General features: G+C 35.2%; 4 protein-coding genes and 1 long non-coding RNA gene across 9 annotated transcripts in view; 1 reads left to right on the top strand and 4 right to left on the bottom strand.

Annotated features, from left to right (window-relative positions):
• LOC106134506 (CD63 antigen) overlaps positions 1-15,318 on the top strand; it is a 515,731-nt gene that overhangs the window by 326,061 nt on the left and 174,352 nt on the right. The window lies entirely within an intron of this gene.
• Positions 1-15,318, bottom strand: part of LOC106141364 (uncharacterized) — a 382,952-nt gene that overhangs the window by 137,094 nt on the left and 230,540 nt on the right. The gene's annotated exons all lie outside the window — the stretch shown is intronic.
• LOC106137109 (putative acyl-CoA-binding protein) overlaps positions 4,475-15,318 on the bottom strand; it is a 347,495-nt gene continuing 336,651 nt past the window's right edge. The window contains exon 5 of the mRNA XM_060944461.1: positions 4,475-4,486. The gene's annotated coding sequence lies outside the window, so the exon portion shown is untranslated. The remainder of the gene's footprint in view (positions 4,487-15,318) is intronic.
• On the bottom strand, positions 10,846-11,631 carry LOC132904431 (uncharacterized). Its single transcript, XM_060954819.1, has 3 exons — positions 11,615-11,631; positions 11,281-11,452; positions 10,846-11,170 (listed from the first exon to the last, which is right to left on the bottom strand). Exons 1-3 carry the CDS (start codon positions 11,629-11,631, stop codon positions 10,907-10,909), a joined length of 453 nt encoding a protein of 150 aa, XP_060810802.1. The 3' UTR covers positions 10,846-10,906.
• On the bottom strand, positions 11,639-12,856 carry LOC132901799 (uncharacterized). Of its 2 annotated transcripts, none has more exons than XR_009656905.1 (3): positions 12,485-12,856; positions 12,209-12,412; positions 11,639-12,104 (listed from the first exon to the last, which is right to left on the bottom strand). It is a non-coding gene; the product is annotated as an uncharacterized LOC132901799 (long non-coding RNA). The 2 variants fall into 2 exon arrangements; XR_009656904.1 differs by having other exon boundaries at positions 11,639-11,852; positions 11,927-12,104; positions 12,209-12,856.

The raw sequence follows: 15,318 nt of genomic DNA on the forward strand, positions 1-15,318 counted from the left end.
TTCGCGTGGCTAGTCTTAGCGAAAGCACTCCCGTGCTCCTCCTAACTTTCCTAAATCAGAAAATCCTGAATATCTGAAAAACAACTTACCCGGTTTCGATGCCCAACAAACTTATGAATGTTATTAACGAATCCTAAAAACGTTTTAAATTTGAACAAAGTTAAAAAATATAATATCGTTAAAATAGTATCTCGTAACACAAGTCTCTCTCAAGTCTTACTTCGATGCTAACTCAATCAGTGTAATTTGTCCCGTATATATTTATTTATTTATTAGAGGTACAAAAATAACATTTTTATTTGTAGACCTCACTGCCTTTTCTCATTCAGTCAATCACTACCTGAACGGGCTTTCAAAACATGCTGAATCTTCTATCAAACAACACTAAGAGAAGGCTAAAGAACTGGGGATTCTTCTTGTAGGCGATGGGCTCGTATATCATTATAAGCTGTAGCGGTTTAAGTGATGTGACGTCAATTAGTGATACCTTGTATCCAATTTTGAAAATAAATCTATTCTATTCTATTATTGGGTTTCTTTCACTCTCCGGCCTGTTACAATCTGAAACTCAATGACATCATGCAGCCATCCAGCCGAATGCAGCCGATACTACTCGCGACCGTTGCCTTTGTTTTAGAATTTCAAATATATTTTTATTAATGGGATATTAAATTCGTTTGTCTTGTAGCTGGAGCGATGATTCGGCTCGGCCGCCACCAAAGGGTAGATCTTCCGCCAGGCCAGGTGTGATGCCTGGGGAACCGCGGCTCCGACGATGTTGAGTCGGACGTTGTACTTATGCTCCAATCCTCCATTTGAAAACTTTGTTTGCGCGATTTAGATACTTCGCTGCTATTGGCTTAGCGCGTCAATTTTTTCACAGATTGACATTTTTCGTGTGACATTAGTGATGTCACCACAAAACTATATAACTGAACGTGGCCTTTCAGACTTTTCAGGACTGTTGACCCTAACTTACACACAAAGTTAAGTCGTAATTAAATGTGCGTATGGGTGCCCATAATACCAAAAGGCAAAATGCCTATCTATGCACACATAAACTTGCTACTTACAAAGGCTGTTTTCTTTAAAAAAACACTGCTTCTTTGCGAGTCTAGTGTTCTCATTTAAAACAAAGCACGAAGGGAGGCTAGGTCTAGCTAGATCTAGGCTACGTGTGTCTGAGATTGCGGCCTGACGTAATGTTATGACGCCGCCAGGAAAACGGAGACTGCTTGTGTTTGTTTTGATAGACTACATCTTAATACGTACTGACACATCCTACTAATATAATAAATGCGAAAGTTTGTGAGTATGTCAGGATGTCAGTGTGGATGTTTGTTACTCTTTCACGCAAAAACTCCTGAATCGATTACGATGAAATTTGGTATATAGGTAGCTGAAGACCCAGAATAACATATAGGCTTTTTATCCCGGAGTTCCCGCGGGATTGATTCCACGCGGACGAAGTCGCGGGCGGCCTCTAGTATTTTATAATTTATTTGTAACTATCTGTCAGTATATATTTATGTATTCTGTGTAGCATTTATAACAACACAGACTGAATTAGCCCCAAAATTCGAGACTTTTGTATTATGGGACATTAATTCAACGTCATGGCCAGCCCCGGGATCGAACACGGAAGCCTTTGGTTCAGAGACGAAGATCCGACATCTCTACCAAACAGACCGTAATATTATATAAAAATATCAAGAGGTGAAAAAAACCTATGAAATAGAAAGTTACTTTCGGACTTTTAATAGAAAGTATGTATTTGCGAATAATGTACAGTAGGTATAAATTCGTTTGCGAAGCGAGACTCAGCTCAACCGTTATTGGTTTCCGTTCCCGACACGTCTTTCAAAGGGCTCTGGGTCTAGTGAGTCCATGGATTAGTCTTGTTAGCAAAATGAAAGAGATTTTCCTAAATTGGTAGGAAGTTTTAAAAGTTTTGGGCAGAAATGAGGAGAAAATAATACACGAGCGACGGTAACCATTTGAAGAAAGTTATAACAATCTTATAGCTGGCACAAAACGTTTACAAGTCTTTTTGTTTTTTTTTTTAAGTTGTCATTCGGGTACTGGTGATGTCAAAGATCTATTTTTAAATCGGAATTGAATAAAAAGGAGTATTGGCACACAAAAAAGAAAAAAAAACAAATGAAGGAAAGAATTTAAATTAGATACAATGAATTCGAATGAGAAAACGTTACAGAATTCCTAGGATTCCTACAAACAGACAAGCTAATTGAAAACAGTGTTTCATACAAATGAAAGATCCAAGAGACGAACTACTTAGCTTTCAGCCAAACGGGGCATGGCATTTAAGTTAGACGTTAATTATATTGGTGTAAGGTTGAAGTTAGAAATGTGTGGGTTTCACGAATGAAAATGTAAGTTGGTGAGACGTAACAAAGATGAGGGACCTCGCTGTTGGATTTCCATTGACAAGTTGCGACATTGGACGTTTTAAATGACACGACACGACTTCTTTGCTAGTGAAAGAGGTAGAAACAATTCCTGGCTAATAAAATATGAAAATGTTGATTGATTTAATTGAAAAAGTTCGTGATTTCAACTAGTTGTTCCTAATTAAATGTATCTGAAAAACTTTTGCTCGGTTCACTCAAGCAATTACCCAGACAGAAAAATAATATTATATTTTTAATTACATAAAAGAAGTCTCAGACTTCTAAATATTTAGCAGAAAAGCTATCATTTTGAATAAAATTGGTTTTCAAAGGGAAATTATTCATTATTGTATTCGTATTGTTTCCGTTACAGCTACGAAAACATCTTATAACATAATTTCTATTTTAACGGTTTTTATAGCTTTGCAAAGATATGTCTGAAAGTGTAAAAGATCCTGAAAAGAGCTGCGTAAACATAGAATGCACATTTTACACATAGTGCATCGCTGTGCACCCGTCGCATAGAGTTGGCGACGTTTTCCACAACGAAAATTTCTATCAAGTAAAATTAATTCACACTGTTTTCTGGACTCTTTCTTCCTCCTAGCGTTGATTCCGGTAACATCTTCACCCCTCTTAAGAGGAGACCATGGTGCACCTTGAGCCCAGGGTGAACCTTTTGATATAGTCTAAATTTCTTATATTAATTTATGAATTAGATCCACAATAACAGCTATACCTATATTGTACGTTCTGTTAAGAATAGGAAACATTGAAACATTTATTATTATATATTTAAGATCTATGTAAAACATGTGTACCACAATAAAGATGATTTGATTTAGTTCTGAATTGGGTTAAGTCGCGAATTAGACACGAAGCGAGACTCGCCTGACTTTCGAATTTTTTTAAGGGAATCTCACCCAGATTGGATCATGATACAAACTGCACTTAGATACTGACTGACTGACTGATATATGGACAGGCTAAATCGCTGTGTTAAATATTTGAAATTTGTCATGCAGTTTCCTTAGATAACCTAAAATTCTAGGACATGATTTAAAATTAACATGGACGCAGCCTCGGTTGTACCTATACAAGTTGAAAAAAAAATCTAAATGCATATTAACAGCACGTTGACCTATCATAAACACATGTTTGTCGTTAACTCTTGAGCCCCTTAACTTGAGTAGATCACGTAATAATGTTTTATCTATGCGTTATTATAAATCGTTGTCTATTATCTTAATGGTTATTATACCCTCGTGTAATAGTGGAATTTATTCCGGCCATAATAATTTAGGAGGAATTAGTAAAGACTGTTAAATAGGATTATGTTTGTGAGCACATAGGCTGTGCTATGGACTACTATTTTTTTTAAAGTGAGATTTCATTATTAATTATAATGATGTAGACTTACTTTGAAAAATTAAGGTACAAATATTTTCGGGTAGATTCATAAAGTTCAAATATTCTACCTTTTTTTGGGTAAACCTAACCCGTTTTGGGTCATATGGTTACACATCCAGTTTCCTGAATATGCAGGTGTCCTCACGATTTTTTTCATCACCGGTCAGTCATCAAACTAATGTACATAACTTTGAAAATAGTCATTGGTGCATGGCCGAGATGGGATTCGAACCTGTGCCCTTTTTGCGCCACACGAGCACCTTACCGTTTTGACCACCGACACTCTTTAAAAACGAAATATCTTGTATGAGTTTATATTCGTGTAATTCCGAAATTTCGAACTCATAACATTTCACCTCTGCAGTTACAAAAATAAGGTACAGTGTGTTACACCGCTGAAGGCCACTCAAAGCCGTGTTTATTGATGGTCCGTCCATGCGTGTTGAAGTCTGTATATTGTATATTGCATGGTATTTGAGGCAAGATACTACTATAAATACACACGTACACATAATCACGTCTATATCCCTTGCGGTGTAGACAGAGCTAACAGTCTTGAAAATACTGAAATGCCACGTTCAGCTGTTTGGCTTAATGATAGAATTGAGATTCAAATAGTGACTATTTGAATCTCAATTCCGTCATTGAGCCATATACCTTAACATGGCCTATCAGTATTTTCAAGACTGTTGGCTCTGTCTAACTCGCAAGCGATATAGATTTGACAATATGTATGTATGTTTAAACTTCTGTTTATCTTAAAAGGCTTACTGAAATAAATATTACTTCAATCAGCATAAAGATTCTTAAAAACATTGAAATTGAAATCGAATCGGTTGTTGCCCTTAAAAAAACAGAGTTATCTAGGTGTCGTCAAAGTCCCCAAGTTTAGAGTTACGTCGAATTATATTTTTAACGCAAAAATAACAAGGGTGTTGGTACTCGGCGGCGTCGGCTTTCAAATAAAACAGACAATTAAAGAATACTGCCGTGGGGTCGATGTCATTATGTGCTTGGTGTCCAGTTGCAGAGTTGTAGTGACATTTCAATTTCGGAGGATTATTTTGGATATCCTTTTTATCTGACGGCCTCTGTGGCGCAGCGGTAGAACGCTTGTCTGTGACACCGGAGGTCCCGGGTTCGAATCCCGGCCAGGGTATGATGAGAAAAGAACTTTTTCTGATTGGCCTGGGTCTTGGATGTTTATCAATATAAGTATTTATTATAAAATATACTATCGTTGAGTTAGTATCTCGTAACACAAGTCTCGAACTTACTTCGAGGCTAACTCAATCTGTGTAATTTGTCCCATATATATTTATTTATATAGGTACACTAGCTGTGCCCGCGACTTCGGCCGCGTGGAATAGTTATTTTGGGCATCATATTTATTTTTGCAAACATCCTCCTCGGCTTTAGCGGGCGGTCACGCGTATTAGAAAGAACGCTGGTTCGCGGTATTAAATGTTTCGCTGCAAATTGCTTATAACGACTATATCTCAAAACCTATTCGTCTGATTTATATACTGTAAATGGCAATTTTAGTCTACATGAAAAGCCGAAAGTAATAAACATATTTATTTAGATAAGGATTAATACTGAATTAAAGAAAATTGGTTTCAAAATAACTTATGTTTACATTGAAAAAATAATCTTAAAAAATTTACATAAAAGTGGTTATTGTAAGTAAACCTTAAGAGATAGATATATGCTCTCGCGGACTTTTTTGTGGCAAAAAATGAGTACTTCACATCTTTAGTACATTGTTTTACTACCTATATCTTTGTTGGTTTGCGCAGCGTTCGCGTGAAAAGCTCGCAGATGGCCGACTCGTTCAACTTTCACCTGCATTGTTGACGTTTCCCGTAGGAAATCCGGGATAAAATGTAGCCTATAGCCTTCCTCGATAAATAGACTATCTAACAGTGAAAGAATTATTCAAATCGGTTCAGTAGTTTCTGAGATTAGCGCGTTTAAACAAACAAACAAACAAACAAAACAAACTCTTCAGCTTTATAATATTAGTATAGATATATATATATTTATTTTGAAATTTCAAATTAATGGTGTCGTGTGGTTCCCGGCATTTAAGAATCTTTCCCATGGATGTCGTAAAAGGCGACTAATTAATGGCTTACCAACTTAAGATTGTTTTTGTAGGCGATGGGTTAGCAAACTGTAATTATTTGAATTTAAATTCAATGGACTTGGGATTCAAAAAGTGACAGGTTGCTAGCCCCTCTCCTATAAGAGGCATCCCATATTTATAAGCCCATCCCTTAGTCGTCTTTTACGACATCCATGGAAAAGAGTGAAAACACACGGCATAACGAATGCCGAAGGATAATTAATGCTCTAAAATCAATAGATATGAAAACAAAATTATAAAAATGATCTCCCAACACTGGCTTTGTAAGATACCGTCACGCAGGGGGGTGAGGGGTGGGGGAATATCGGATATCTTATCATTTTTAGCCGAACGCCCCCGCCCAAATTTTAAATATTACATCAATAACATTCCTTTTCATTTTGTTTGGCGAAATCAAAGGAAATTTTGGTTGAGTGGTCGGTTGCTCTGGTTTCTGAGATACAATATACAATAAGTACATGTATGTTTAATGCGATTCATTCATTCATTCATATAATCACCTTGCAGGGTAGACAGAGTTCCGGCAGTCTTCAAAAGACTGACAAGTCATTGTAGGGCTTAGAAAAGAATCCCAAGTTTATAAGTATATTCCTTAGTCGCCTTTTACGACATCCATGGGAAAGAGATGGATACGGAAAAGAGTAGTCTTATTCTTGTTTCTATTGTTGCAGGGAACTACACATCACGAGAACGAGAGGAACGAGACATCTATACGTAAGGTTATTCTATTGACATTAAGAGTACAATAAAAACATACATATGCACACATAATCACGTCTTTATCACTTGCGGGGTAGACATAGCCAATAGTTTTGAAAATACTGATAGGTCATGCTCAGCTGTTACAATTAGAAACTGAACAAAAAATTAATCGATCGAACCCTTGAACCGAAACTCACATTCATTAGCTTTAATTAATACTTTAACTCCAATAGAGTAAGAGCAATCGTATTCGGAATGATCAATCGATACTCGATACTCGCATCGATTACAGACGAGTGAGCACGTGCGCTAAACACACACGTCTCGCTATCAATATTCATAATGTTGGAGTCGATTCTGATACCGGGGATTTGTTGGTTACGTGGTTTTAACGTAAATGAAAGTTTACACAGCAAGTTCGAGATGAATATTGAATAGTTTAGAAAGGATAAAAATTTCAGCTACACTTGTAATTTTTGATGCAAATATGAGCAAGATTGAATTTATAAAGAGATGACTTAAGGGTCAATTCACGATGAAGTACCTAAAGACAAAAGTTATATTATGAGTCTTCTTCCTCCTGGCTTTAGTCCCGGTTGCATCCTCACCACTCTGGAGAGGAGCCCGGGGTATGCCTATGACCATGGATCCTGGATTGGGTGAGTCAGGTTTTTACTCGAGGCAACTCCCGTCCGACCTCCGCAACCTTTTCAGGGGAACCTGACCCGTATTGGACCGATCATGGTTCACACATCCAGTTGTCTGATTGACATGATTATGAGTAGTTCTGTGTAAATGTCGCGTTATGTCTCTTCTTTCATTTGTAGCGGTCGTGTCCAAATCTGTATTCGTTAGGGCTTATGTTTTAGATCATTGAACTACAACTCTGAATCTCAATATAAATTATCACGATCTTTGAGTCGTAAACTATTGGCTCTCTACCTTGAAAGACTTAACAGGTATTACAATGTGTGCTAACTATATGGTAACATTTGTAATTTGGGGCCTTCGTATAATGTAGCCCACATTATTTTTTTTTACATACATACATACATAAAATCACGCCTTTTTCCCGGAGGGGTAGGCAGAGACTACCTCTTTCCACTTGCCACGATCTCTACTATTTCCTTCGCTTCATCCACATTCATAACTCTTCATGCAAGCTCGGCATATTTTTTTTACCGACTTCAAAAAAGGAGGATGTTCTCAATTTGACTTATTATTGTGTTTGAAACCAACGCAAAGGGAAGATCATCCACCACCACCACGAACAGCTATCGCTGTCCTTTTTCACGTCATAATAAAAAGCGAAACAGCGATAGCTTTTCGCGACCGGAGCAGGCCGAGTTTTATATCTGATTTAACATTTTTGTATTATAAAATTTTATTGCGTATTCAGACGCCGCCTTAATTCTTATCGTACAGTATTCTCTAAAATTTCAACTAACCATGAACTTCGATATCGTCCCAAGCTTATTCGTTGTCTATTTACGGCCGGTCGTAAAACTTATAAATAATAAACGTGCGTGATGCTGCCCCCTCACATGTGGAGATATTGAGGTATTGAGTTATGATACTGTACAGAGTATGGGCTCAGTTATTATCCAACAATTGTTCCTACTTTACTTTCTAAACGTAGGTCACATGTGCAGATAGGAGGAATTGAGTTATGGATCCCATACATAGTTGGGTTAGTAGTCGATTGGCACGAAAATTATTCGCACGATCGTGCGAATCGTCCCCTTTCAATAAAAATATTTTTTTACTAGGCGATTCGCACGGAAGTATTTAAATTGCGTGCGAATCGACCCCTTCAAGAATTAGTAGTATGCGATTCGCACGCACCTATATTTTATCGAAAAGTTTCAAGAAAAAGTACAGTCACGTACAAAATGCTTTATTTTAATACAGACACAAATAAAACGATTTTTAAGGAAATCAAGGTACTATATTTTACTTTGTATCTATCAGGAAGTGATTTTACATAATTCACAGTTTAAATAATTAAAACCAAGATTACAATTAAAATAATAATGATTTGAACCGTTTGGTAAATTAATTCAGAAATTGAATCGACATTAAAGAACTATATGGTAATTAGTCCACTCTTTGCCTTATCAAAAACCAATAACAAACACGTCAAATTTCTGAAACCCTTTTTGAAGTTATTAACTATCTATACGGTACTTACTCACTGGTTTGGAACGATGATAGCCGAATGTTTTTCTACTATCAATACTCATAGTCAGTCTTCAAAAGGGGAATAAACTGGGAACACACAATATGAATACTAATAGCTACGTACAAACAATTAATTTTGTTTTGGGAAAGTTACTTTATTAGGTAAGAGCGAGAGCTAATATAGAATGATTTGTAAAAAAACAAATATTTTAGAAATTAGTGGATGCGGTTTTGTCTAGTGAAACCAAAAAAAAAACTTGATATGTTTCTTTGAGTTACCTGGTTGACTGGAAGAAACCCCCCATATGGAAGTATTTGTCTTAGCTTTTAACTTCAGGGAGAAGGAGTGATAATGTAGACCGTCAGTAGATAAGTGGGTAAAACGCGTAAAAATAAAATACAAAGTCTAAAATTGGTACTAAAAGATTTTTTGAAGGCTCACTTAACCTTTTAGTACAATTTCTATTTAACATGAAAATAGAAAATGTTGAAAAAGATGATGATGATGGTGATGGAAAACATCATAAAGAAACATGCACGTGAGGAATTTCTTATTATCATATATGAAATGAAACCAGCTGGCTGGGTGCCTGTAAATATATTCGTGAAATTGTTCCTTAGACAATTCTTCGTCATTGTAACGTCCACATGCCAAATTACAGAGAAAATTATCCAAAAGTTTTGGTCGTGAGCCTGTTAGATAAGTTTTATCAGTCAAGGTTTTTTTTAGCAGAAAAGGAAATATATAAATAAAAAAGATAGTACCTTCACTAGTTTAAGAATGATTAATTCTCTGAATCCCTTACACTGAAAGCGAATTCATAAAGGGGTCAAAAATCACCCCAAGTTGCATTCATATCTTTATAAATCGACGTTAGTGCAACACAGACATACAAATAAGGCCTACCCCGCCGGGAATCGAACTTGAGCCTACCGCACCGAGGACGTGACTAGTGTGCTGATAGGGGAAACAGAATAGGGAACATGCAATAATTTTAGTTTTGATTTCATTTTAAAGAATTCCATGTAAAATAGGTCTTAACATATTAAAAAAATTAAAACAATCTAATTTATCGTAAAAAAATGCGGCTTTAAACTGATCGTTTAAATTTTCGCGCCAAAACGGACCTACACTTCCAATGACGTCACACGTGTCTGACACTGGTCGTGCTTGCCTTCGTTGATTACAATGTTTCCACAATGAGGGGAAGTTCCCCTTTTAAGGGGTAATCAGGGTCCAGAGGGGAAGAAAAAGAGGAAATACTATAAAAGGGGAAATTTTAGGTAATCATATATTAATTTCTATTATATATAAAATTATATCGACGGCCTCTTTGGCGCAGCGGTAGTACGCTTGTCTGTGACACCAGAGGTCCCGGGTTCGAATCCCGGTCAGGGCATGATGAGAAAAGAACTTTTTCTGATTGGTTTGGGTCTTGGATGTTTATCTATATAAGTATTTATTATAAAATGTACAAAGTATCGTTGAGTTAGTATCTCGTAACACAGTCTCGAACTTACTTCGAGGCTAACTCAATCAGTGTAATTTGTCCCGTATAAATTTATAAAAAATTTATATTTAAAAATTAAACTTTTAGTTACAACAAAAGTGCCAAAACTACAGCAAAAATAATTTTTGAGGGGAAAAAAGTTCTGAAAAGGGGAAATCGGAATTGAGGCATGGGGAAAGAAAATTTTTATAGTGGAAACACTGGTTGATTATCATAAATTGCAAATTTTCTCGACTTTCCACTAAGTTTTTTGTAATAATTTAAAATGGAATACACATCAAGTGATCACAAGACATAATACCGAAAAAATTCGGATAAAAAGTAGTGTTGACTCATGTTTTGCGCCTATGTGTCCATCTACTTTAACAAAGTTTCTAAATGTCTGTGTAGATCATTTTCTCATACCCCAAATAGACTATAGTATAATCATTTGTTGTGCACTTGTTAATCACCTTTAATTAAAATTGAATAAAAAACAATATTTTCGAAGCATAGTTTTATTTAATAAATTTATGAAATATTTGAAAAACAAAAAAATGTGCTTATATATTACATATATCTTTTAATTTCGGAAATACAGCATCTATCCAGAATTTCTTTGCAATATTCATTACAGATACAATGCTGTTATCATATGGCACACAACATTTTGGTGTTATTTTATTGTATTTCACATAGGAAAGTATGGCAGCTTCGGTTGAAGGATATTTGATTTCTGTTGTATAATTTTCAGTAAGCCCGTCAGGTGTTGCTCCAAAAATAGGATACTCGGCATTAAGAAGTAGTCCAGCTTCTTCAATTTCAATCTGAATAGCAGAAACAAAAATATGAATTATGTACTACAAAAGCCTTGAACCAAACATTACAAATTTCTTTTATTCATAATATTCAAACAAACAAAAACCACCGAACTTACCTTTTCTTTCTTGCTTACTACTTTGAGAACTTTTTTTTCTAGTATTTTCCCTCTACTCATCGCAATGGAAGTAAATTTTGAATTGTCTCCCATAATTGCGTTCAGAAGGGAACCATTTATAGTTCTACAGTGAGCGGCTTCATAAAGAGTTGAGCCAGTAATTCTGCCGTACCTGTAAAATAGAAAAATAAACTTATATACAGCTAATATGCCAATCAAGTTCATGTTATGTGAGTATGATAATGAGTTTATTTTGTCAAAATATTTTTTTTATTCATGGTATTTTAGTGATAAATACAATAAACAAAACTAAGCTAGAAGTCTTACTACTTACCTCAACTCAAACCACATTTGGTGAATCACTTTGATGTTTGGTGGTGGAAAATACCATATTTATATTATCAGTGGTCATTTGCTTTGATAATGCTTCAAGAAATGATTCTGGAGAGTCCAACTTTCCAATCAAGCTTGAACACACCTTATGAATGCTTGTCTTATTGAAAGTAGCGAAGAATACTTCCCCGACAATCTTTTTTATTGACAGCATCTACAAATTCTTATAAAATATCCACCTAAAAATATGCAGTTATTATTGTAACACACATTTAACTTCTTTTCAATCTCTTTAAATAAAAAAGCTGCTTACTTGAGAGAAACTGTGATTGACTGAAACTTGACCCATTTCTTTGGCTTTTATGACAGATTTTCCAGAAGCACATGTAGATAATTTCGACTTCTTCCAATAGCATGTGACGGACGTAATTGGAGGCTGCTCAGACCTTCTGTGCACCATAGCAATAGTGCAGCAGCATGCTTGCACCCACCTGTATATGATAAAGTTTTAGTCATGATAATAAATACCTCATAGCATTTAAAATAATCTTCTTTTTGAACAGTTTAATTATTCATTAATGTCGTAATACTTGACCTGCAGAAGCTGCACAATCTTCGCATTGGCAGGACAGAACTAAGCTTTGTGCTTCATTTATTACAGCTGTAACACGATAACCTTCTTTTCGTACTTTGTGCTCTGGAGTAACTCGACTTTTCACTGTACATAATTAATCCATCTCCATCTCTTTTAATTTGCACATAACCGATTGCGTTATCGCCGTAAGATTCTCTCGTTGAGCTAAATTATAACTGCTACGTTTAGAAATTGCTGAATAAAATGCAAACAACGTTTAAAAACATTCATGCATACCGTACTAATTTAGTGCCTTTCATTTCTACACTTGAAAACTCTGCACTCACGACAAAAAATTTTTTTTTGGTAAATTTTTGGAGTCTGTTTTATTAAATCTAACTTCCATTTTTATTAAAAACGTAAATAATACGTAAATAAAGCACTACTGCCTATTAATCGCAAAGTTAACTTCTAAAAGTTGACACAGCACGAGTGACGTCACTGAACGCTGATTGGTGTTTTGAAATGCGTTTCGTTTAACGTAATTTTAATTCGTAATAATTGCTAAAAATCAACATAATTTAAAATAAAAACGTTGAAGAAGTTCTTCTTTTATATTTTTTTAACATTTTATACGTAAAATTTTCATAAATATCATATTTGCATCTTCCCTATTTACATGTAGTAAAGTGCGCAATGAATAAAAAACTGCTAGTTCACTAGATTTAGAATAGCTTAAAATTATATATTTTATAGAGAAAATTAATAGGATGCCGAAATATTTTGTATATTTGCTTCTATATATTATATTTTATATAATTTATTTTACATTATATTTGGCGACTAAAGGATAGGCTTATAAACTAGGGATTCTTATTTAAGGCAATGGGCTAGCAACCTGTCACTGATGGGTAAGCCAAACGTGGCCTGTCTTGAAAAGACTGTTGGCTCTGTTTACACCGCAAGGGATATAGACGTGACTATATGTATGTATGTCACGCAAATCTCATTGTTAAGTACGATATTAAAATTTGCAAAAAGCTGTTAAGTTACATTTCGAAGGTACTTTTTTACTGATGACATCGACGCTAGCGTGTCTTCGCTAAGTAAAGCATGTTCTGCAAACTTTATTTCAACAGTTAACGTATTAATAAGAATTACTTTGTATAAAAGTGTTCATTGTTTCCCGACGCTTATCTTACTTCTCGGAAGTATAAAATAATTTTATGATATAATGCTACTACATACTACAGAGCAGGTGTATGCGTTAGTAACGTTAGTCTTTTTATATGCGGACAATTATTTTTTCGATGTTGACTGTGTCCGGTCCTTTAGTCCAGTCCATCTCTTTCCCCTGGCTGTAAAAAGCGATTAAGATAACTTGGGATTTTACTTTTTGGCGATGGGCTAGCAACCTCTTTGAATCTCAATTCCAATCTTTAGCCATACGTGGCCTTTCAGTCATTGCGAGATTGTATCTCTGCTTACCCCGTAAGGGATAAAGACGTGATTATATACATGTTTATATGACTGAGTTCAAATATTAATTATATTGGAATGAGCACTCTATAGTTTCAGTACTCACTCTATCGTGAGCATGCCTAGAGATTTCCTAATTTATTACCCTGAGCCCCCGAAATGAAAATAAGCGATTTTTGCTGACACCGTGAGGTGATGGCAAGCGCATAGTGGTTGACTATATAATATTGAGGTGAGGGACATTTTTTTTCGGCGACCTAACCTTTTTATAGCTTTTTCCTACGGCTTTGTTGGTATTGTACAAGGTATTTATATTTTCCGCGATCAAATAATATAATATATATTTCTCAGTAATATAATTAAATGTGTTTTATCATTTGTTGCAGTCTTCCATCAGGTAACACAATTTTTTCCATTGAGACTGAAAAACAGGACTTACTTGTGCTTGCACAACTTTGCGGGTACTAGAGATATTAAGAAACATGTCTCAATTCAAATTCAAAATTTTTATTCATTACTATAGGATACTATATATCGCTTAATAATTGTCAAAACGTATGGTTTAACAACATTGGTTGACGTCAAATAAAACTAAGTTTACTGCCGCTTCCAAGGCGTCAGTGCAGAAGAAGCGGTAACAAACCGCACTGCAGCATTTTCTTCAAATAACGCAAAAGCTGGAAAGTTCATAAAACAATTAGCTTTTCTTCACTTATATCTACAGCAAAAAATAATAAAATAAAAAGAAAACAAGAAACCGTATAGGTGTTTTTTAGACCGCAATAATCCGCTTATTTCGCCCTTCGAAATATTTGACGAATTATATTAGGCAACACTGACGGTCTAAAAATACGTCAAGCATGAAACACAAGACGTGTGATGGTTCCGTACGATTCCGTGTCAAAAACAAGAGTGAAGTGACTGGTTTTTTATATTATTTTAATGAAAAGAATTATGAATTTAATATCAATGCCTAATTATTTTTAAAACAATACTTTTGTCATTTTATTAATTTTCTCTTTCCTTAAATGATATTTTATTTATTCCAAAAAAATTTTGATGATACAAGTTATCTTTTTGGAGGTTATTGTCGAAGAAAGTATTCATGATAATTAATCAGAACATAAAGTAGAACAATTTTAAATGTATATAGTATTAATCGATGTGAAAATTGGTTTTATATTTTCATTATAAACGGCCATTTCTCCTACGGGACTGCGAAACTCAATTGTAGCCATCTGCGGACTTTCCCACCACACTCCTGATTGACAACGGATCGTTCACGGTTCGACGGCAAATGTACCCCATTATTTTGCTGAGTGAGCCGTCCTGGAAATAATAAAGCATTTTCAGGATACCAGCTCTGCTGTATTTCATTTTTCAAAATGTAGGTAATTTTTAAATTTGTTTCGTTTTATAGGACGCAGGGATTGTACCAAAGTTATCTTACATCTATTATTTCATCTTTAACCTCCTGGCGTTGGTCCCGGTTAAGAGGCGCCCGAAATGGACATTTTGACCATCTGGTTTTGGTAGATCAGGTTTTTACACCAAGCGACTCGTGTATGATCTTCGCAACCGTTGCAATGGGACCTAACCTATATAAGATCATGATTAGAATCCTTTATCTATCATTTTTAATAAATATGTAT

The sequence above is a fragment of the Amyelois transitella genome, chromosome 5 (assembly GCF_032362555.1).
Source record: "Amyelois transitella isolate CPQ chromosome 5, ilAmyTran1.1, whole genome shotgun sequence".
NCBI classification, from domain to species: Eukaryota; Metazoa; Arthropoda; class Insecta; order Lepidoptera; family Pyralidae; genus Amyelois; species Amyelois transitella.

Excerpts from the sequence above, each read along its gene's own strand:
- LOC132904431 (XM_060954819.1), bottom strand. Across the intron at positions 11,171-11,280 it reads TAGTAAGCAAGAAAGAAAAG|ATTGAAATTGAAGAAGCTGG; the intron begins GTAAGTTCGGTG and ends TCTGCTATTCAG.